The sequence below is a fragment of the Macaca mulatta genome, chromosome 1 (genome assembly GCF_049350105.2).
Source record: "Macaca mulatta isolate MMU2019108-1 chromosome 1, T2T-MMU8v2.0, whole genome shotgun sequence".
NCBI classification, from domain to species: domain Eukaryota; kingdom Metazoa; phylum Chordata; class Mammalia; order Primates; family Cercopithecidae; genus Macaca; species Macaca mulatta.
Genome location: NC_133406.1, coordinates 4,487,870 through 4,513,016, shown reverse-complemented (window position 1 = coordinate 4,513,016; position 25,147 = coordinate 4,487,870). Strand labels below are relative to the sequence as shown.

At 42.2% G+C, this 25,147-nt stretch overlaps 1 protein-coding gene across 1 annotated transcript in view; it reads left to right on the top strand.

Moving 5' to 3' along the window:
• CATSPERE (catsper channel auxiliary subunit epsilon) overlaps positions 1 to 22,052 on the top strand; it is a 175,359-nt gene extending 153,307 nt beyond the window's left edge. Inside the window, exons 21-22 of the mRNA XM_001089826.5 lie at positions 14,853 to 14,906; positions 21,484 to 22,052. Coding sequence (XP_001089826.2) covers positions 14,853 to 14,906; positions 21,484 to 21,634 — 205 coding nt within the window. The 3' untranslated portion in view covers positions 21,635 to 22,052. The remainder of the gene's footprint in view (positions 1 to 14,852; positions 14,907 to 21,483) is intronic.
• The last annotated feature ends 3,095 nt before the right edge of the window (positions 22,053 to 25,147 follow it).

Genomic DNA, 25,147 nt, shown 5'->3' with positions numbered 1-25,147 from the left:
ACTTTAATATATCTTTCTCAGAATTTGATAGATCAAGTAGTCATAAAATAGATAAGCAAGTGGAGAATGTGAATAAAATTATTAATTAACCCAAGTCAAGAGATAAGTAAAGTGGAGTCTTGGCTTATCTAGGAATTAGGATCTAAAGTCAGTTTGTAAGGATAATATTGTATGTGGCCAAAATTACTTTTGATTTCTCATAAACGGTGTCATGCTAGAAACTGAAATAGCATCTCTCAGTGAGTCCAGTAGAGCCAGTAGTTCCACCAACATTTCAACAGATCTTTCGTTTTGTCCCAGTTGAAATACTTGATCCACATTTTAAGCCATGTGGTAGAAAAAATGGGTGCTGTTTGTCTTTTAACACTAGAATCATCTTTGTTGTGTAAGATGTTCACATGTGAAAGGCTCAGCAAAACTAAGACCAACTATGAAAAGGGAAGATTCCAGTTTCCCATCTCTCATTCACTTCAGAATAGAAGCACGTTGAGTGGGTAGTGGGGAGGATCTGCTGCATCTTACAATGCCTGCAGAGCACACACATTCTCTCCCAGTGCCTAGGGAGACACTGTAAGTGACAATAATCTTATGGTAAGCCAAAAATAAAATTTTAACAAGTGAAAGAACATCATTTTATAGGCTACAATTCAGGCTAGAATCTAAAAAATATAAATAGCATTCTATTTCTTACAATATGACAGATATAGTGTTCAGGGAAAGCCTTTCCTGCACAGTACATTTAACACGCATACACCTTTTAAATGCATGGCCACATGGGTGGGAAACTGAGGGAATTATCTGTAGGCCAGAAATTCCGAAAAAGTGCAAATGCATTACATCCTATTGGAGTTATCTAAAGACGCTCTATCCTCCCTAGGGTTATCTGCGTATCCCTAGTGACCTGGATCACAAGGCAACATGTAAGAGAAAGGAGAACAAGTGTGGGGCCCTAGCAGAGATGGAGAGTAGATCAAAGAACCTAAGGCTTTGAAGGGCAGAATCCTTAGGGAAGATGGCAACAATACATGCCTGAATCAATCCTGGCTCCAGATTTAAAAAAATAAAATAAAATTATTCCCGAAGAGTTTTAACTACAAATGTACACTGAATAGATTTAAGCCTGGATTTCATATTAGCTGACTGTCCAAAAAGAATAATCTAGCCACAAATTTAAAGTGGCCCCAGCCTATGAGTGCCTCCAGTATGCTCAGCAGAAGCAAATGTATACCCCTCCTCTGGAGGATTGTGCTTTAAGCTCAAGCCTCAGAAAATTCCCAAAGGAAAAGCACCAACCAACAAAACATAAGAGAAGAAGAAATCATGAACAAGGGTCAACAGAAACAATCCACAAAACCAACCTACAAAGCTTCCAATATTGGGTTTATTACATACAGAATACAAAATATGGAAGCTTAAATGCTGAAGTGTATTTACAAGAGAGCCCTGAAAGTACAATGAAAGGAGAAACTATCCAAGCTGACCAGAAGACCTGGAAAGAAACAGAGAAAATTTCTAAAAACAAAAAATATAATCAACTTAACTAAAAACTCAATACACAAATTAAACAAAAGACGACATTCATGAAAAGAAAATTAGTCAATGGAAAGAACAAATGTCCTCGACAGTCCACATCCTCATTTACTTTTCCAAAAAACTTCAACTTCCAAATATCTCCACCTACCATAGTGTCATTAACCCTACATAGTCACAAATGTACTTATTAGCCCCCCAAAAGAGAACAAACTGAAGTCTCACAGCTAGCCCCAAGTCCAAAGTCTGAATGATACTCAGGCCTCCTTTAATTTTGTCATGATCACGCCTTCCTATTCCGTACCCTGTGGCCTTTATGGTGGCAGAGTTTACCACTACCAACACACCTTACATAAAAGAGCAGGGGAAATGGGAGAAAGAAAGATCAGTTCAAATAGATGACAGCTAGGTAGAAAATAAGTACAGATACTGTATTCCTAGTATCTACGTGTGATCATGAAGCTATAGTTAGTATTTTTTATTTTCTCCATTTTCTAACCTATGTTCACTATGTCTTTAGCCAGTATTTCAGGTTTATTTCCGAGTAGAATAACCTTAATTTTCTGTGTGTGTGTGTTTTGTTTTGTTTTGTTTGTTTGTTTTGTTTTGAGACAGGGTCTCACTCTGTCACTCAGGCTGGAGTGCAGTGGCGCGATCTCAGTTCACTGCAACCTCCACCTCCCGGGTTCAAGAGATTCTCCTGCTTCAGCCTCCTAAGTAGCTGGGATTACAGACATGTGCCACCACACCTGGCTAATTTTTGTATTTTTAGTAGAGACGGGGTTTCACCATGTTGGCCAGGCTGTCAATTTTCACTACTAAGGAATCTGAGCTCTTAGCAATCCGTATCTGTACATTCCTGGGGCCATAAGTGAAATCGTGAAATTCCACTCCCAGTTCCATCACTTGGTTCTTAGATTCCCGTATTCTGGCTGTGGGAGAAACACCTCCAAATCTTACTCACTGACAAAAGTATTTACTTCATCGAGAGAGAATTCCCCAACCTCACAGATAACCTTTCCTGCTGGCTTCACAGCTTTACAATATAATCATCCACACCAGAGCACTTCTGCGAGTAAAATAAAGCTTTATTAACATTTACACCCAAGCAGCAGGTGTAATACCAAAAGTGTCCTAGGTAGCCAGTAATTATGGTTACCCTCATAATAAATAGCAGCCTTAAAAGTCCATGCTACTATTCTGTGAGGCCAGTGAATTACATGTGTATCAGCCCTTTGCCTTATTTTTTTTTTTTTTTTTTTTTTTTTGAGACTGAGTCTTGCTCTGTCACCCAGGCTGAAGGGCAGTGCAGTGGCATGATTTCAGTTCACTGCAACCTCCACCTCCCAGATTCAAGCTATTCTCATGCCTCAGCCTCCCAAGTAGCTGAGACTACAGGCACCCGCCACCACACCTGTTTAATTTTTGTATTTTTAGTATAGATGAGGTTTTGCCATGCTGGCCAGGCTGGTCTCGAACTCCTGACCTCGGGTGATCTGCCCACCTTGGCCTCCCAGAGTGCTAGGATGACAGGTGTGAGCCACCACCTCGCTGCCTTCTTTTGCTATAAAATGAGTTCCTTGGCTAGAAGCAATCTTGTGGGGATACCATGAAAATACACATGACACTCGTTATATCCCTGTGTGGTGTTGCAGGCAAAGGCAAATTCAAATCCCAAAATTGTCACAGAAAGAATAAATCGCTGTCCCCTCCATGCCATAATCAACCTGTCACCAGACGGCTGTCTGATACCTCTGGATTCACACACACAGAAGGCTTTGGTTGGTTGCTGCCACTGCCAAATACAGGCACACCCCAGAGATACTGTAGGTTTAGTTCCAGACCCCCGCAGTAAAGCGAGTCATGTGAATTTTTTGGTTTCCCAATGCGTACAAATCTTATGTTTACACTATACTGTAGCCTATTAAGTGTGCAACAGCATTTCACATTGTCTAAAAAATATATAACTAGCTTAATTTTAAAAATACTTTATTGCTAAAAAATGCCAACAATCATCTGCACTTTTAGCAAGTCATAATCTTTTTGTTGGTGGAAGGTCTTGCCTCAGTGTTGATGGATGCTGACTAATTGGGGCGGTGGTTGCTGAAGGTTGGGGTGGCTGTGGCAGTTTCTTAAAATAAGGCAACAGTGAACTTCGCTGCAGCCATTCCTTTCATGAGAGATTTCAATGTAGCACGCCATGCTGTTTGGTAGCACTTTACGCACAGTGGAACTTTCAAAACTGCAGTCAGTCCTCTCAAATCTTGCCACTGCTTTATCAACTAAACATATGTAATATGATAAACACTGTTATTTCAACAGTATTTATAGCAACTTCACCGGGAATAGATCTGATCTCAAGAAAGCACCGCTGGGCGCGGTGCCTCACGCCTGTAATCCTAGCACTTTGGGAGGCACAGGCAGGTGGATCACTTGAAGTCAGGAGTTCGAGACCAGCCTGGATGGCGAAAATCCGTCTCTGCTAAAAATACCAAAAATTAGCCAGGTTTGGTGGTGGGCGCCTGTAATCCCAGCTACTTGGGAGGCTGAGGCAGGAGAAACGCTTGAACCCAGGAGGTGGAGGTTGCAGTGAGCCGAGATTGCGCCATTGCACTCTGGCCTGGGCAACAGAGCAAGAGTCCATCAAAGAAAAAGAAAAAAAAGAAAGAAACCACTTTCTTTGCTCATTTATGAGAAGCAAAGCACTATCATCCATTCAAGTTTCATCATGACATTGTGGCAATTCAGTTCCATCTTCAGACCCCACTTCTAATTCTACCTCTCTTGCTATTTTTGCCACATCTGCAGTGATTTCCTCCACTGAAGTCTTGAGTCCCTCAAAGCCATCATGAGGGTTAGAGTCAACTTCTTCCAAACTCCTGCTAATGTTGGTATTTTTACCTTCTCCCATGATCATGAATGTTCTCAGTGGCATCTAGAATGGTGAATACTTTCCAGGTTTTCAATTGATTTTGTCCAGATACATCAGAGGATTTACTATCCATGGCAGCTATAGACTTATGAGATGTAATTCTTAAATAGTAAGACTTGGAAGTCAAACTTACTCATTGATCATGGGCTGCGGAATGAATATTGTGTTAGTAGGCATGATAGGCATGAAAACAACATTGATCTCCTTGAACATCTCCATCTGAACTCTTGGGTGACCAGGTGCATTGTTGATGAGTAATAATATTTTGTTTTTTGGGGGGTTATTTTTATTATTATTATTATTTTTTTTTTTTTTTAGACAGAGTCTTGCTCTGTTGCCAGGCTGGAGTACAGTGGCGCGATCTCGGCTCACTGCAACCTCCACCTCCAGGGTTCAAGCGATTCTCCTGCCTCAGCCTCCCAAGTAACTAGGACTACAGGCATATGCCACCACACCCAGCTAATTTTTGTATTTTTAGTAGAGACGGGGTTTCACCATGTTGGCCAGGATGGTCTCAATCTCTTGACCTTGTGATCCACCCGCCTTGGCTTCCCAAAGTGCTGGGATTACAGGTATGAGCCACCGCACCTGGCCTATTTTTTTTTAACTTTTTAAAATAAGAGAGAGGATCTGGTTCTGTTGCCCAATCTGGTTTCAAACTCCTGGGCTCAAGCAATCCTCCTGCCTCAGCCTCCCAAAGTGCTGGGATTACAGGTGTGAGTCACCATGCCCGGCCAAGTAGTAATATTTTGAGAGGAATCTTTTTTTTTTTTTTTTTTTTTTTTTTTCTGAGAGTAGGTCTCAACAGTGGGCTTAAAATAGTGAGTAAAGCATTCTGTAAACAGACATGCTGTCATCCAGGCTTTGTTATTCCACTTAAAGAGCACAGGCAGAGTAGACTTACCATAATTCTGAAGGGCCCTAGAATTTTTGGAATGGTAAATGAGTTCTGGCTTTAACTTAAAATCATCAGCTACATTAGCCCCTAACAAGAAAGTCAGCTTATCCTTTGAAGCTCTGAAGCCAGGTACTGATTTCTCTTCTCTAGCTGTGAAAGTTCTAGGTGAGGCCGGGCATGGTGGCTCACACCTGTAATCCTAGCACTTTGGGAGGCTGAGGTGGGTGATCGCCTGAGGTCAGCAGTTTGAGACCAGCCTGACCAACATTGTGAAACCATATCTCTACTAAAAATACAAAATTAGCCAGGTGTGGTGGTAGGCACCTGTAATCCCAGCTACCTGGGAGGCTGAGGCAGGAGACTCGCTTGAACCCAGGGGGTGGAGGTTGCATTGAGCCAAGATCACGCCACTGCACTCCAGCCTGGGCAACAAGAGCAAAATTCCACCTCAAAAAAAACAAAAACAAAAAAAGAAAGTCCTAGATGGCATCTTCTTCCAACAGAAGTCTGCTTCATCCACACTGAAAATCTGTTGTGGAAGGTAGCCACCTTCATCAATCATCTTAGCTAGATCTTCTGGATCATTGCTGCAGCCTCTCCATCAGCACCTGCTGCTTCGCCATGTAATTTTATGTTTTGCAGATGGCTTCTTTCCTTAAACCTCATAAACCAACCTCTTCTAGCTTCAAACCTTCCTTCTGCAGCTTCTTCACTTCTCTCAGCCTTCTAGAATTGAAGAGAGCTAGGACCTTGCTCTAAATTAGGCTTTGGTTTAAGGGATGTTGTGGCTGGTTTGATTATCTGTCCAGACCAAACTTTCTCTATATCAGTAATAAGGCTGTTTCACTGTCTTACCATTCATGTGTTCACTAGAGTAGCACTTTTAATTTTCCTGCAGAAACTTTGCATTCACGATGTGGCTGTTGGCGCAAGAGGCCAAGCTTTCAGCCTGTCTCAACTTTCAACATCCCTTCCTCACGAAGCTTAATCATTTCTAGCTTTTGATTTAGAGTGAGAGATATGTGCCTCTTCCTTTTACTTGAACACGTAGAGGCTATTTTAAGGTTATTCATTGGCCTAATTTCAATATTGCTGTGTCTCAGGGAGTAGGGAGGCTGATTGGAGAGATGGGGGATGGAGGTCAGCGAGCAGTCAGAGCATACGTAACATTAAGTCCACTATCGTATATGGTCGCAGTTCATGGTGCACCAGGACACTTTCAGTAGTAACATCAGAGATCACTGACCACAGATCCTATAACAGATAGAATAATAATGAAAAAGGCTGACACTTTGGGAGGCCAAAGCGAGATAATAGCTTGAAGCCAGGAGTTCAAGACCCACCTGGGCAACATAGTGAGATCCCATCACTACAACAATTTTTTTTTTAAATATTATCTGAGCATGGTGGCATGTGTCTGTAGTCCTACCTACTCAGAAGGCTAAGAGGGACGATCACTTGAGCCCAGAAGGTCAAGGCTGCAGAGAGCTGTGACTGTGCCACTGCACTTCAGCCTGACGACAGAGCAAGACCCTGTTAAAAAAAAAAAAAAAAAAAAAAAAAAAAAAAAAAAATTGAAGTACTGTGAGAATTACCAAAATGTGATAGACACAAAGCAAGCACATGTTTATAAAAATGGAAGGTTTGTGGTAACCCTGTGTTGAGCAAGTCTATTGGTACCATGCATAGTATCTGCGAAGCACAATAGAGTGAAACTTAACAAAACAAGGTATACCTGCATGCTGTTTCTCCCGATCCACAGTTTCGCTTTCCGTGATTTCACTTACTTGTAATCAACAGTGGTCCAAAAATATGAGATGGAAAATTCCAGAGGTAAACAATTCATAGATTTTAAATTGCATGCCATTCTGAGCAACATGATGAAATGTAGCACTGTCCCACCTCGTCCAGCCTGGGATGTGAATGATCTCTGTCTAGTCTATCAGTGCTATGTGCACAACCTGCCCGATAGTCACTTAATAGCCATCCTGGCTATCAGATCCATTGTAGCGTTAAAGCAATACTGTTGTGTTCCCATAACCCTTACTTTACTTTGTAATGGCCACAAAGTGCAAAAGTAGTGATTCTGTCATGTTGTTATAATTGTTCTGTTTTATTACTAGTTATTGTTCAGCTCTTACTGTGCCTCATTTATAAATTAAACTCTATCATACGTTTGTATGTATAGAAAAAACATAGTTATATGTAGGGTCTGGTACTATCCATGGTTTCGGGCATCTACTGGGGGTCTTGGAACTGTCCTCTGTGGATAAAGGGGGACTACTGTATGGTATTTTGTAGTGGTGGTATCCAGGCCATCCTTGGTAAGGGAAATCCGTGCTTATAAGGTCATCCTAGGCACCACGGCCACATTGTTTATGAGCCCATGAGCAAGCATTCGAGTAGCTGGGGAAAGAGGCCAACCATGTGGTGCTCAGGTGATAAGGTAAGAGCTTCCTCTCTAGTAAAGGTGTTTTGATAAACATTCACATAAAACCCCAAAATTCAGATATACTGGTCTCATTCTAAGAATTTCATCTACATGCTTTTCCCTCATATTTCTTCTCATCAACTCTTGTTTTTTCCAAGTCCTGGCCATGTGGCCACATATTTACCCCTGCCCGTGATTATGCCTCAGGCCACCTCTCCTATTAGGAAAAGTGGGAAAATTATCGTACTTGAAGATTTTTATGCTCGGAGGCCTTTTCTTCTCCACTGTTCCTCACAATTACATGTGGATGGAGCTATAGTGCCACAGCTGTCCACATCTGGATTCAGAGCAATCTGTAAATCTTTCTCATATTTTTTTCTTTATAGTCAGTGGGGAACTCCCCACATCTAGGCAAACGGGAGCTGAGTCAGCTATTCACATGCTTATTTGTGCATTTCGGCATCCCAAGACCAGTTCTGTACTTACACTTCATGACAGGGTTCATTTGAGCACTTTCGACTTCCTGGTGTTAGAGACAAGACTAACACTCAGCTATGAGAGGCAACCCAGGTTTCTTGGTTACTTGGTGTTTGGGGGTCAGAAGTTCAGTTTCTGCCAGTAACTAAACCATGAGCTGTTTCTCAAGAGAATGTTACTTGCCCAAGAGTACTTGCATTTGCTTCAAAACTGTAGAGGCATCTGCTGGTATGCCCCATCAGAACTTCCACAATCACACAGCCTCCTCACCTGCCACAGACGTATCAAGCACCTTTAGATCTGTTAGGCCCTAAGAGCCACATCTCAGCCCTGTTTGCATCACCTGGACCATCTAGACAGGCTCTTCACCCTGGACCCCATTCTGGCTGACTTTCAGGTCCCTCTGCATCTTTGGAGAAGCACATCCAAATTATGTGTGGTATATGTTGCCTCCAAAATCCAAAGTGTGCCATAAAAAGGCACATCCCTTTCTTGTGGAAGAAGTATAAAAAGCAGGAACTTGTCTTTGACTCTCAACAGTGCATCATGTACCCCACAACTCGTGGGATTTACCTCTCTTACCTTTTCTTTTTTTTTTTTTTTTTTTTTTTTTTGGTAGGGACAAGGTCTTGCTATGTTGCCCAGCCTGGTCTTGAACTCCTTGCCTCAGTCAATCCTCCCAAAGTGCTGGGATTACAGGTGGGAGCCAGCAGACTTGGCCTTGTCTCCTTTATCTTTTGTTTTTGAGACACAGTCTTGGTCTGTGGTCCAGGCTGGAGTACAGTGGCATGATCTCAGCTCAATGCAACCCCTGCCTCCCAAGCTCAAGCAATTCTTGTGCCTCAGCCTCCCGAGTTGCTGGGATTCCAAGCATGCACCACCATGCCTGGCTAATTTTTGTATTTTTAGTAGAAACGGGATTTTGCCATGTTGGCCAAGCTGGTCTCAAACTCCTGACCTCAAGCAATCCACCTGCCTCAGTCTCCCAAACTGCTGGCCTTACAGGTGTGAGCCACGACACTTGGCCTTGTCTCCTTTATCTTACTAATATATCTGCAGCATCTGCTACCTCCTGCCCTCCAGGTCATGTATCATCAGTATAGTGGACCAGCATGATGTTCTATGAGATGATGATAAAAACAAACTCCATGGCAGCAGGATCATAGAGTGGATGTGGTCCTGAAGGAAGAAGGGAGGTGGATTACAGTATTCCCCCGGTGAAAGCAAATGGCCTCTGCTCCTTTCTGCCTGCTGGGTTTCTCGCCCAGGGCCACAGACAATGTAGTGAAACCAGACTTGAGCCTCAGTCAGTCTGATAGCAAAGCTCATGTTCTTTGCTCTGCAGGTGTCAGAGTGTCGAGGGAAGGTGGTGAAAGCTCCCATATCACATGTACTTTTTGAGTTTTACTGTTTTCTGTACAGTGTAATATATTTCAGTGTCTGGAATTCAAAACTCCTTCAGGTTGGAACAGCAGTTTGTTAAAGGTTTACATGATAGTGGTGTGGGGAGGAGGGAATAATTTGCTAAATGAATGGCTGCTTATCAGATGCTGAGTATGGATTTGCTTCTTCGATGAGAATACATTGTGGGGGGAAATAGCCACTATTGATTAATCTCATAATATTCTATCAGTCCCCAAAACTCATCAGTCTTCTGAACAGTTCAACCAAAAAACTTAAATTGAGTTCTTCTAGGTGTTGCAGGTTCCCTGGAAAGGAAACTTTGAGATGGTTAGCATGCAGGAAGTTTACTGTTAAGTGTTCCGGGATCAACACCTTTGGTGTTTCTGTCACTGATGTAGTTCTCAATGCCATGGTGAATGGAGTATCGTATGGGTCCTATCTCAGGGAGAATGAGTAGTTCACATCTGATCAGTTCACTCCAGTATTTCCCTTTCTCTAAGTCTTTCTACTTATTTCTATACATTATAATAAAGGGTGGCTGTCCTCGCAAGTTCATTTAATGCATTCGTATCAACAATTGAATATGACCTAGTTATGCTTTCACTTCCTTGGTCTAACACTCTCAGAATTCATTTTTCTATACATATTCTTAGGGTATTGCTTATATGAGTTGGCAAAATTCTGCAGTATTTTTCTGTGTGACCCTTCCTCTCCTGAGTCTGACTTCCTATTGCTCTCTAGAACTTGGTAGCATCTAAATCTGTCTAGAAACAACATGTTTGTTGAGATGGAGCATGATAAGAACTGGGTTATGCTTGCAACATAACCCCTCAGTACAAGTCTTACAGCTGGGCATGGTGTTGCATGCCTGTAGTACCGGCTACCCAGGAGGCTGTTGGGGAGGATCATTTAAACCCAGAACTTCAAGCTCAACATTGCGAGATCCCATCTCTAAAATTAAAAAAAAAAAAAGGAATACAGAAATCATAGACCTAAATATAAAATGCAAAACTCTGAAACTCATAGAAGATAACTAATATAGGGAAAAAACTAATGAACCTTGCATATGGCTATGACTCTTTGGATAAACACCAATGGTATGATCCATGAAATAAATCGTTGAAAAAAGTTGGACTTCATTAAAATTAAAAACTTCTGCTCTGTGAAAGACAATGTCAAGAGAATGAGAAGACAAGCCACACACTGGGAGAAAATATTTACAAAAGAGAGCTCCAGTAAATAATTGGTATCCAGAATATACAAAGAAGGCTTAGAACGCAACAATAAGAAAATAACCAGATTTAAAAAGGGGCAAAAGATCTGAACAGACACCTCTCCAGAGAAGATAAATGGATGACAAAAAAGCATATGAAAAAAATGTTCAACATCCTATGTCATTAGAAAATGCAAATTAAAACAATAAGATACCACTACACACTTACCAGAATGGTCAAAATCCAGAACACTGACAATATCAAATCTGACAAGGATATAGAACATCAGGAACTCTCATTCATTGCTGATAGAAGCCCAAATGGTGCAGCCACTTTGGAAGACAGTTGTGTGGCAGTTTCTTACAAAACTAAACATACTCTTACTGTATGACCCAGCAGTGGTACTCACTGGTTATTCACCCAAATGAGGCTGAGGTGGGAGGATTGGTTGAGCCTGGGAAGTTGAAGCTGCAGTGAGCTGTGATGGTGCCGCTGCACTCTAACCTGGGTGATAGAGTGAGAACCTGTCTCAAAAGGTTAAAAAAAAAAAAAAGCAAAAATAGTTAAAGAAAATTTGTGTGGCGAGGTGCGGTGGCTCACACCTGTAATCCCAGCACTTTGGAAGGCCGAAGCGGGCGGATCATAAGGTCAGGAGTTTGAGACCAGCCTGGCCAACATAGTGAATCTCCTTCTCTACTAAAAATACAAAAATTAGTCAGGCATGGTGGTGCACACCTGTAATGCCAGCTACTTGGGAAGCTGAGGCAGGAGAATCACTTGAACCTGGGAGGCGGAGGTTGCAGTGAGCCGAGATCGTGCCATTGCACTCCAGCCTGGGCAATAGAGTGAGACTCTGTCTCAAAAAAAAAAGAAAGAAAGAAAGAAAGAAAAGAAAATACTTTGGGGTTTACAACATGTAATAAAAGTAAAATGGATGAAAACAATGGCACAAAGGATGGCAGTAGGGATTAGAAGCATAGTGTTTTAAGATTCTTATACTTAAGAATGGTATATATACAAATAATATACCACTAAATGGTATATTACTTGCCAGAAAAATGTGACAAATTAATGATTGATATTGTATACCAACCACATTAGAAAAAGATACAATCCTATAAAAACTAATAGGGGAGATAATGTGGAATCATTAAAAAATACTTTATTAATACAAAAAAGGACAGAAGAAAAGGAGAAAGGAAAACAAAATATATAACTTAAAAATACATAACAACTTAAGATAGCAAACAAATAGCAAGACTGTAGATTTAACTTTAAAGATATCAACAATTACATTAAATACAAATGGTCTAAATATCCCAATTATAGAACAGAAATTATCATATTGGATAAAAATATAAGACCTAACTACAGACTGTCTACCAGTAGCCCATATTAAATATGAAGACACAGATTGATTAAAAGTAAAAGGATAAAAAAAAGATAAACCATGCTAATAGTAGTCAAAAGAAAGCCAGATTGGCCATATTAATAGCAGATAACAGGAATTCAGAACAAGGAAGGTATAAAGAGACTCATTACATAGTGATAAAGAAGGTATAATAATCCTAAATACATGCTTCAAAATACATGAAACAAAAACGGATAGAACTAAACAGAGAAACAGCAAACCCCTAACTACAGTTGATTTCAACACTCCTTTCTCAGAAACTGATAGGACAAGTAGAGAGAAAATCAGTAAGGATACAGAATACCTAAACTACGCTATCAACCAACTCAGTCCATTTGACAATACTACATCTAACAACTTTTAAACCGTAAAGTTCCAACTGCACTTATTCCATGCTGATTCCATCACAATTTCATTCTGTCAAAGGTCAGCTTGGCCCTCTGTTCAGTCACAGTCGCCTCTACCCAAGTCTAGACCTCATTATCACAGAACTGGGTTGTTCACTACTGTGTATAATATTTCCATATGGCCCACTTACATCTAATCTCTCTATTCCAAATCACTTTACAACCTGCTATTGAATTAAATTCAAAAACAGTCATGACTCCTTTATACAAAAAGGGTAAAGTCAAAATTCCTAAGCCTTTCATTAAAGCCCTCTGGAGGGCACATGTGCAGGCATGAGCGTGCGCACGCACACACACACACACACACACACACACAAAACCCCCACTACTTCCCTCTACATGCACCAAGATATTTCCTCATCATCCCTTAAACCTCACAAATTCATTCCCATTTCCAAACCTTTGCTCATCTCTCCCTATACCCGGAATACGCTAGCCCTTCATCCTTAAACTCCAACCTTTAGGACCCAACACAAGCCCCTTTGCCGTGCTGTGAACATTCCCGTGATAGGTGTCTACATCACTCACTTTTTTTGTGTGTGTGATGGAGTCTCGCTCTGTTGCCCAGGCTGAAGTGCAGTGGTGCGATCTCCGCTTACTGCAACCTACGCCTCCCCGGTTCAAGCAATTCTCCTGCCTCAGCCTCCCGAGTAGCTGGGACTACAGGCACAGACCCCCACACCTGGCTAATTTTTTGTATTTTAGTAGAGATGGGGTTACACCATGTTGCCCAGGCTGGTCTCCAACTCCTGAGCTCAGGCATTCCACCCGCCGCGGCCTCCCAAAGTGCTGGAATTATAGACGTGAGCCACCACGCCCAGCCTAGAATGTACAACCCTGTATCTTGTATTGTTGTTTGTGGGTCGTATTTACATGCCAGTTCCACAAGTTGATATATTGGTAGCGTCTACTTTGGTTTGAATCCCAGTTTTGCCACTACTAGCTACTCAGTCTAAAGAAAATTGCTTACTCTTTTTGAGCCGTTCTGTATCTGTAGAATGGGTTGATAATACCTGCCTTACAGTATTCTGAGGAGTAAATGAAGCATCTGGGTAAAAATCTCTAACTTTGCCAAGCACATAACAAATATGCAATAAAAATAAGTTCCTTTCTTCTATGCTCTCCCACATGTAGGTGGGTGAAATCATGTCAGAAATGTTTGCTTGGCTATATCCTGCCTCATTCCAAGCAATATACCTAACAATGAGAGACATTCAGTAACATTAGAAATAACAGTTTTATATATGGAGCCCCTAATACTCAGCTTCCTGAAGGAGTTAGCCTACATCAGGTGAACATGATGGGCAGCCAGGTCAGAAAAACCTGACTTCAAATCCCAGCTCTGCTGCTAACAGCTGTGTAAACTTTCTCAAGTTGCTTAACCTGCCTGAGCTCCTCATCTGAGTTTCCTCATCTAAAAGGAAGGGTTGCTGTGAAGATCCACTGAGATAATGCATGTAAGCATTTGGCATGCTGCCTAGTACATAGCAATGCTCAATTAGTATTCTTTTTTTTTTTTTTTTTGAGACGGAGTCTCGCTCTGTCACCTAGGCTGGAGTGCAGTGGCACGATCTCAGCTCACTGCAAGCTCCACCTCCCAGGTTCAAGAGATTCTCCTGCCTCATCCTCCCCAGTAGCTGTGACTACAGGTGCTCACCACCACACTTGGCTAATTTTTGTATTTTTAGTAGAGAAGGGGTTTCACCCTGTTGGTCAGGTCAGTCTCGAACTCCTGACCTCAGGTGATCTGCCCGCCTTGGCCTCCCAAAGGCTGGGATTACAGGTGTGAGCCACCGTGCCTGCCAGTATTCATGTTCAAAAAGTATTAATGCTCATAAAGGTTAGCTTTTTTTATTTCTGCCAATACTTATTAGTAATATCATTATTACTGTTGCCTTGGGAACCACTATCAAAATGATGTAAGGCTGTTAGGATAGACAGCTCTTGAGGAATCTCAGAGAAGCCTGAGACGTACACAGGGAAAAATAATCACAGCTCTTCTGTGCATGTATCCATCTGTCCTTTGTCAAGAAAATGACACCTTAACTAGGATTATATATGGTTTGATTGTTACCATAGGGACATGGAGAGCATTTTAAAATATATTGTAATTAATTTAATCTTTAATATTATTTTTCCAATTTGCAGTTTCTGCAACCTAACAGCTATGTTTGCAATAGAGACGTTTGGACTGATTCCCAGGTAATGAGCGGTGCCTAACTGGACTTTAATTACGGAATTTCTAAGATACAAGTGGCAGCTAAAAAGGAAAAGCACCTCCCCCCCGTGTCTCCCAGAAGCAGCCTGTGCACTCAGTTTTCAGGGTCCCCCGCTTAAATCTTATTATGAAAAATATTATTATACAGTATATAATATGCAAATGAATCCTAAAACAACAACAACAAAAAAACGTATGAAGTGTTCACTGCAGAGTCAATGGTTTTAATCAGTCTATATTTAGATTTTTGGGGGCTATCTGTGAAATCTGTCTTCCCAATGACAGAAACTTGCTGTTTCCCTGAAGCCCTGTTACTTCTGCCCCCTATATGACATCCTAAAAATTGTATATGTGTATAGTGTGTATACAGGGACACAGCAGGAAGGAATTCCTGAGAACTGTTACTGCAGCAAAGGTCCCCTTTCGTGCCATCCCACTCAACAGCCACTGTCTTCCTTTCAAACATGTCTCAGCTGCTCCTAGTTGGCAGAGGCCAGAATGCAGTGGTAGGGATTGGGAGGTGACAGTGGCTGTGCCCTCTGCTCTAAGCCTGGGTCAGCTTTCAACCACAGACCCTCATTCTGATGCATTTAGGAAACAGTAAAGGGATTTCCCTGGACTCAGCTCCAGTTCCTTTGGAGGGCAGAATGAAAAGTCCTGATACTAAAGTTAGAACCCCAGATGACTTTGCTACTCCGTTTTGGGCCTGGTGTTTGGAATTTGGGTGTTTGGGTTTTGTTTTATGGGTTTTTTTTGGGGGGGGCGGGGGAGGATTGTTAAATAAGGGCATAAGGAAAACAATTAAGCTATTCATGGCCCCACTGTAAATATGACTGGCTCCTGGGGTTTCTGTGCTGACAGTGTTAATAGTGGGAATAACCTGCAAATGAAGTCAAGAGCTGTTTCTACATAACCTTGGGAAACAGGCACAACCTTTTCCTAGTGACTTTTCTTCCTCATGGGGTTGGTATGTTTGACTTAGGTGAATATTAAGGTCATTGGGTTGGTATGTTTGATTTAGATGAATATTAAGGTATATGCCCACCCAAGTACCCATCAACCAAAGAAAGAGTCAAGTGAGTTAGCGGGGAGAAAGGCAAAGGAGGAGGATCTCACCCACCTGCCCCCGCTCTCACCTGCCAGCAGCTAGAGTCCAGCAGCCAGGGCACATGAGCATAGCATACAGGACAGTCTATTTGGTTAGTGACTGTAGGTTCGCCTCCAGTAACACCTGGGCCCTGAAGGGTAGCAGAGGCACACCAGGGCTGGCTGGTGGTTGATTATTTTCTTAATAATGGAGCCCTTTTCTTGAGCAGCAACTGGAGATGAGTTTGTAGAAGGCGGAGAGCTCGGCACTTCCTTGCTCCTAGCCCAGCACTCAACCCCACCACTTTCCCAGCGTTTCCATTCTGCTTTCTGGAATTGCCATCCTTTAACCAGCAAACTCACCCAGACCTTCAACCATCCTCTGAGCCCTCCCTCTCTCTCCTTAGGGGTAACCAGGCTCTCCCCCAAAGGCACTGCTCCACCTTCAGGCCTCTCAAGTGGTGCTCTTTTCTTTCACCTCCCATGTACCTCAGGGGGTCCTATTACCAATTCCAGATCATTATTTATCCTCGTTCTTGTAAAACAAAACCAAAAAAACCAACACAAAACATACCCTGATCCTTTGAGGCTCATGGCGTCTGCTGCAGCCCCAGCTGTCTGTCTTCATCACCATGCCCTCTCTACAGTCTGCTGCGTTCATTCTCAACTTTGGCCCCGTCACACTGTTTTCCTCTCCACATCAAGTCCCACTATCAGTGTTCACATCCAGCATCCAAAATCGTGGCCTTACCACATCCTTGGTGACCTCCCTCTACTGTACTTCAGCCGTCCACTCCCATAGTTACACCTTCCACACTGTCATTACTTGTAACTTCTCTGCTTCCTAAAGCATCAATCCAGACATCACATCCCATTCTCTGATCACGACCTCCTGTCCTTCCAGCTTGTTAATTCCACGACACCCACCGCAACCCCCCTTCACCCTTCCTGGAACCTCCCCCTCTACTTTCAATCTCTCTTTTTGTACTTTGCATTTCCTTACATTTCAAAGTCCATTATTTCAAGTATGCTTGAAAGTACACCCTCACCCCTCTGGGATTTGTTCCTCCCTCTGGCAAATCCCCAACTACCTACCTTCTCTGTGACTACACCTGAGCAGCATTCTCTGTAACAGCGATTTCAGATTGTATCTAATTCGCTTCCTCCTCAAACCTGCTTTCCTTAATCATCATCAGGTGAGCTTGTTTCCACCCTCACAAAGAAATTAGAAACCATGAGATAGGAACGCCCTCTATGCCTGATTGCAAACATAAAAATCTACTAACATCTATATCCATCCTCTCCTCTTTCCGCCCTGTTACAACAAAGGAAATATGATTCCTCCTTTTAAATCTAATTCTTCCACCTATGCTTTGCACCCTATCTGTTCCTCTCCACTTACTGAGGAAACTTTCAAATCAATTATTCCTTCTCTCTTCTGTATATTCAACTCTCCCTCTCAACTAGATCCTTCTAATAGGTTTTTAGTGACCCTCAAGTTTCTCCTTTGCAGCACAAAACTTCTCAAAGGTATTGTCTACACTCACAGCCTCCATTTCCCTGTGTCCGGCCGTCTTTCTCCAGTCCATCCAGTCAGGTTTCTGTCTTTTCACTCTACCGATTAGTTCATTGAAATAGCTTTGGCCTTCATTGAGCTAATAGATATTTTTCAGTCCTCATTTTATTAGATCTTTCTTCAGTGTTGACTCTTCCTTTGGCTGTTGCATCACACCATGGGTTTTCCCAAACTTCTGTAGCCACTGCCTCTCTCTCCCTAGTAAAGAAAGCCTCACCCTCCTTTAGCAGCCTTTAAATGTTGGCCTCCCATGAGGCTCAGTTCTGTCCTGAGCTTCTCACTCTGGCAAGCTCATCTACAATTATGACTTCAATTAGCATCTATATGCACATGACTCCCAAATAATATCTCTAAAACAGTCCAGAGGCATACATCCTACTGTCTACTTAACTTCTTCTCTTAGATGTTTCAAAGACTAGTCAAACTGGACATGTCCAAAAGTGAACTCATGATCTTATCCCATGCTCCCCTATCCCATTATTTAATCTATCTTAAAACTGATGCATTAGGGCAATTACATATAGCCATATAGATTGTCCTTGCACAGCTCCAGGAAAATCCATTCACACAGGCTATGATAGGAATGGTACCCTGTTTTCCAATGTTCCCTCCTACACTTGTTCCCTGTACAATTTGTCCCATGAAATGTACATCCAACTATGCAAGCCAAACTTCTAGGAGTCAAAAACCAAAACCAAAACCAAGAAACCAAGGATTGCCAGGCGCGGTGGCTCAAGCCTGTAATCCCAGCACTTTGGGAGGCCGAGACGGGCGGATCACGAGGTCAGGAGATCGAGTCCATCCTGGCTAACACAGTGAAACCCCGTCTCTACTAAAAAATACAAAAAACTAGCCGGGCGAGGTGGCGGGCGCCTGTAGTCCCAGCTACTCGGGAGGCTGAGGCAGGAGAATGGCGGGAACCCGGGAGGCGGAGCTTGCAGTGAGCCGAGATCCGGCCACTGCGCTCCAGCCTGGGCGACAGAGAAAGACTCTGTCTCAAAAAAAAAAAAAAAGAAAAAGAAAAAGAAAAAAAAGAAACCAAGGATTTACATTCATTTCTCTCTCTCTCTGTCTCTCTCTCTCTCTCTCTGTTTCTCTCCAGTTCATCCAATCCACAACTATCTGCCATTCATTTAATCCCCTAAATCATCCTTGAATGGATCCACTTCTTACTCCATCACCACCTCCTTAATCCAGGCTACCATTATCTCTACAAGAGACTCCTAACCAATCTCCCCTCATCCACTCCTATGTTCTTCTAGCTTATTCTCCTTACTGGAGCTAGAGTAATCTTTTCAATGCTAGTTTTAGTAGCTTGAAACATTCACATTTCTGTCCATAAAATTAAAACTCCTTAAGGAGTTTTGGCCTACAAATCCTTGCATGATCTAGCCCCTACCTACTTTTCGAGTCTCATCTTGGATCATGTCCTTCACATTTTCTCAGCTCCAGACCGAGCAACTTTCTTTCAGTCCTGTCCTTCTCCATGCTCTCTCCCATAGCAGGACCTCTGCACATGCCATTTCCTCTATCTAGAATCCTCCGTCCTCTATTTACCTACACTTCACTTTACCAACTTCACTGTACCAACTTCACTTCTATTTATTCATCAGATTTTAAGATAATTACCTTTTTCCCATGAAGGCATTTCTTGATCCATTTACCAGGTTAAATCCTGCTTTCAGAAGCTTTCATTGCATTGTATATTTCTCCTTAGTTCTTACCTCAGTTGCAATTTTTTATTTATTTTCTCATTATTTGATTAATGATTATATCCCGCTAAAATGTAAGCTCCCCAAGGATGGGGACCATGTCTGTTTTCACTCGTCATTGTATTGCTAGAACCATGCACAGTGTCAGGCAGATATGAGATGGTGAAGTGGCTTAACTAAGTTCTCAGAAGGAAATCATACACTGGGGACAGATTAAGTTTATTGCCACAGAGGAGAAAGGTGAGACAAAGGAAGCCTGGGGAAACTATAACATTGAAACCAAATAATTATGGTTTAAAAGGGACTCCAAAACTAATGTCAGATACCAGGACACCAAATAGAAAACAGCACAGTGTCTGGCTTAAGAAATAAATCCACTCTGATCAGAAGCATTCATGCAGGCCCAGCGTGGTGGCTCATACCTTAATCCCGGCACTTTAGGAGGCTAGGTTGGACAGACTGTTTGAGCCTAGAGTTGAAGACCAGCCTGGGCAACATGGCAAGACCCCATCTCTATTCCTCACCCAAAAAAATAGCCAGGTTTCGTGGTGCATGTCTATAGTCCCAGCTACTTGGGAGGCTGAGGTGGGAGGATCGCTTGAACCTAGAAGGTCGAGGCTGCAGTGAGCCATATTCATGCCACTGCACTCCAGCCTGAGCAACAGAGAGAAACCTCATCTCAAAAAACAAACAAACCAACAAAAAAAGTACCCATGCAGAGTTCCAGGTGAAGAGGCAGATATCTGGCTAGAGTAAGTGCTGCACACACACACACAGACACGCACACACACCTGGCTGACCCTCAGGTACCTCAAATTAAATATGCACCAAAGTAAGCCAACCATATACGCACATGCCCTCAAAAAAGTGCTCCTCCCTCTGAATTTCCTCCATCCGTGAAGGTAACACCATTCTCACAGTAACCTAACTCCAAAGCATGCAAGGAAGATCACCTTTATTCCTTCATATTTCTCAAACCCCACATCTTAATAATCACCAAGATCGATCCAATCTAACTTCTAAATGTGTCTTAAATATATCCACTTCTCTCCATTTCTTCCGCCATTAATTTTGTTAAGACTCTCATTATAGCTTACCTCGATTATTCAAATACTTCATAATTGCTTTTTCTACCTTCACACGCATGCTTTGCTTTCTTCCATTCTTCACACTCCAGAATCATCCCTGTAAAATGTCAATCCTATATCAACCCTCTGAAGCTCTCTCCTGCCTTAGGCTAAAACCCACTCTCTAGCTTAACTTAAGCAGTTTTGCCAATCTGGCCCTGCCCACCTATCAGTCCTCATCTCTAACCACTCCCTTTGGCACCTGAGCTCCTGTCATACTGAAGGAGCTGCAGTTCCAGAATGTCTAGGAGTGGTCCTGAGGTGTTACCAAGTTTTCATGCCTTCCCATACCCTTCTGCCTTTGTCTGAAACACTGTTCCCACCTCGATCTCTTCCTCCACTCTTATCTAGCTAACTAGCTAACTCCTACTCCCACTCATACTCATACTGAGCTAACTCCTACCCAAGCTTAGCTCAGACATCCCCTTCCCTGGCCTTCCATGATGTGTGACTCCCACAGAACTTCCTGCCCAGGCTCAGTTCAAATATCCCCTCTACTGGAACACCTTCCATGATGTGTGGTTCCCTCAAACTTCATTTCTGGCTGAGCGCGGTGGCTCACGCCTGTAATCCCAGTACTTTGGGAGGCCGAGGTGGGCAGATCACTTGAGGTCAGGAGTTCGAGACCAGCCTGGCCAACATAGTGAAACCCCAACTCTACTAAAAATACAAAAATTAGCTGGGCGTGGTGGTGCCTGCCTGTAATCTCAGCTACTTGGGAGGCTGAAGCAGGAGAATGGCTTGAACCTAGGAGACAGGCGTTCCAGTGAACCATTGCACTCCCCGCTGGGTGACAGAGTGAGACTCCATCGCAAAAAAAAAAAAAAAAAAAAAAGACAACTTCATTTCCTCCTCTCACTGCATTGATCACCTTGTCTATTTTCCCGCCTGGTCAGCCTCAAACACTAAAAGGTAAACACCGTGAGGCTGGACGGTGCGTCTTATTCATCTTTGTTCTCTGTCAATGGCATAGTAGCTAGCCATTCAAAAATTGTTTAAAGAAATTAACAGCCAAAGTGTGAACAATGACTTCTAATGCCTCTTATTTTTCTGATTCCAGTCCAAGTGTCTACCTGGTGGCTGCTTTCCTCTTCGTCCTGATGCTGCTCTTCTTCACTATTCTCATTTTGAGCTACTTTCAGTACGTGAAGATTTATAGACAATATATTTATAAACCACTTCACAACCCTCGAAAACATAAGAAGAATTAGGAAAACTGACAGTTTGTTTATTACAGATATATGTATATAGAGAAACAGTGTATTTTATACTTAGATTGAGAGTGTTAGTATTTAGTATTAAGAATACTAAATATAAGCTCATAGTAGGCATTGAGTTCAAGATCTGAAAAATATTCTTGAACCCTCTCCAAAATAGAAATATTTTCATATACAGTGTGTTATTAAATTAATCCTTTATGTGTTTGCCTTCATTTTAAAGGTACTCTATGTACTCTTACATGGCATGAAAAACTAAATTTGACTGTTATAATCCTTTGTAAGAATGAAAGTGAAATTCTGAAAATATATTTATGTGTCAAGTATTATTTTGCATGAAACTTTTCACATGAAACCTTATATGACTGTAGTTAGTTTATATATAAAGGATTTAATAAAAGTGTGTGGATTTAAATAACCTGCCCTAAGCAGATTTTTTCTACTGGTAAATTCACATATGAAATGTAAAATATATTATATTAGAAATGAGCAGCTGATGTTCTAAATTTTATTTTATTTTATTTTATTTTATTTTTTTGAGACAGGGTCTTGCTGTGTTGCCCAGGCTGGTCTTGAACTCCTGGGCTCAAGCAATTTTCCAGCCTTTCATGGGATTACAGGCGTGAGCGTGTAAAATTTGGAGCTACACCTAAACTTTAATTCTAAGTTTTAAATTTTGACTTTGATGCTCAAAATAAGCTTCTTAATTTGTCCAAATATTACCACAGCCTTCTAAATAATTAGTATTTGTATGTATCAGTCCGGATTCAACCAGAGAAGCAGAACCAGAAGGAGGGGTGTGTGTGTGTGTGTGTGTGTGTGTGTGTGCGCGCACACGTGCATGTGCGTGCTTACTCTCCTCTAAAGAGATTTATTTTAAAAGAATTGGATTGTGTGATCGTGGAGGCTGGCTAAACAAGTCTGAAATCCACAGTGCAGGCAATCAAGAATGGAAGATCACAAGCAAGACGAAATTCCACGGGCATTGATCAAAGCTGTTGTCCGCAAAGAATTTCTCGTTTTACCAAAATCAAGAACAAGACAGAGATGCCCGCTGTTCATCACTGTTTTGAAAGTTCTGACATCATGAGAGAAACATAAAATAAACAGTACAAATGCTGGGGAAAAAGGGACAAAATCCTCTCTTTAAATCATATTATGTGCTAAGAAAGCCCAACAAGTTTTACCAGAATAAGAGAATTTGATGGCTCTATACTGGACAAATATTTACAAATCAATACTTTCTCTATAATAGTTATCATCTGTTGGCAAGAGAATCTATTCATTGTAGTGACAAATTATATAAATTTAATGGGAGAAGAACATGACCTATATGAAGAAAACTTTAAAATATGTAGTGAAAGAGGTGAAACAAGATCTGAAACTAGATAGCAGGGGAAAAGACAAACTACCCCGATAGAAACTGAGCAAAGTTTCAGTCGTCTCACAAAAGAGCATATCCAAACGGCCAATCAACATATTTAAAACAACGTTTTTTTAGTGTTTATTATATGCCAGGAACTTTTCTAATAACTAAACCTCCTCAATAACCCTGTGAAACAAGAACTATTATTATCCCGTTATGGAGATGATGAGGAAATTGGCACAGAGAGGGTAGATAAATCTACTAAGGTTGTATCATTGGTAAGTGATGAAACTGGAATTCAAACTCAGGCAGACTGGCTTCAAAATCAGGTGATTATCCACTAAGGAAGCTCAGCCAGAGCTTCTGTCAGTCAGAAAGATACAAACCAAAGTCATGGTGTAGCAGCATTTTTCACCTGACAGCAAAAACTCCAAAGGGTAATAATACTCTTGAGAAGGAATGGGGGTCAGGGATAGGAAGGAAATTATCTTGCAGTTCTGAAGGAAATGTAAATCGCTATAGTTTCTTTTTAAGCAATCTGGCAAAATCTGTTAAAATTAAAAATACAGACTCTCTTGGACCCAGCAACCCCACCGTTAGGAATCGTTCCACATGGTGGGATGGGGAGGACCAATATATCAGGATATGTGTATGCGTGTGGGTGTAGATGGATGGATGAATAGATAGAGATGCTATACATATAGATAGATACAGATATACAGACAGAGAGATGGCATCATTAGTTGCTGTGGCAAAACTCTAGAAATAGAGAATTAACACCTACCAACAGGTGAACAGGGAGTGGTTGAATAAATGATTGTACGTTGACCACATAGTGGGTGCTAAATGATTTAGAAGATTTTTCCACAAGGTTCTGTTAAAGGAGAAAAGCAACCTACAGAGAAGCATCTATAGTATGATCCTATTGTTATGCAAACAAAATAAAGGTTGTGTGATTGAGAACATGGAGGAAAGCCTGGCAGTGATATGGAAGGGGGGGCAGGGAAGGGCTGGGTAGAGAAAGGCTGGTCCCTGGCTAGGGATCCACCCTCGGGCCTGTGCGCACAGACCTAGGTGAGCACAGGCACTCCTGCCTTCATGCCCAAATGTTGCATTTCCCAAGAACACCCTGGCCTGCCACGACCCCATCCTGTGCCTATAAAAACCCCAGGACCCTAGTGGGCAGAGACAACAAGTGACTGGGCATCGAGAGGAACACACATCAGCAAAAGAACACACAGGCGGCTGGACGTCGAGAGAAGCACACGCGGAGTTTGGGGGTTTGGCCGGGACGGTCGGAGGAGAGCCTGGCTGCCAAGTGCTCGACTCCAGGGGAAAACCATCTCCCTTCTGGCTCCCCCATCTGCTGAGAGCTATTTCCACTCAATAAAACCTCGCATTCATTCTCCAAGCCCATGTGTGATCTGATTCTTCGGGTACACCAAGGCAAGAAACCCAGGAGGCAGAAAGCCTCTGTCCTTGCAATAAGGCAGGGGTCTCATTGAGCTGATTAACACAAGCTGCCTACAGACAGCTAAACTGAACGAGAACCCCGTAACACACACCCACTGGGGCTTCAGCTGTAAACATTCGCCCCTAGACACTGCCCGTGATCGGAGCCCCGCAACCTGCCCATCTGCATGCTCCCCCAGAGGTGTGAGCAGCAGAACACCAAAGCAGCAAGCCACACGCCCATCGCATGCCCTGCGAGGGGATAAGGGAACCTTCCCCGTTTCAGCAGTATACATACCACTCTGTTTACATTGTGTGTGCAGGCATGCACATGTGTGTACATGACAGGGGGTGTGGGGCTGTATCAAGAGATGTAAAGAGAAAGAAACAAGGCCCTCCAAACCAGGTGAAGAGGAACAATAGAAAAGCAGCCTGGAAAATGTTCTTTCTATGTAAACCAGTATGTATGCATGTAAAGACAAATGAAGTCACCGAACTTCAAATGATGTCATTTTTTGAGGAAAATATTTTTAATTGACATAATAATGTATGTATTTATGGGGTACATAGTGCTGTTTTTATACGTATAATGTGTAGTGACCAGATCAGGTAACTAGCACATCCATTGTCTCAAAGGTTTCTCATTTCTTTGTGTTGGGAACATTCAATATCCTCCTCCTAGCTATTTG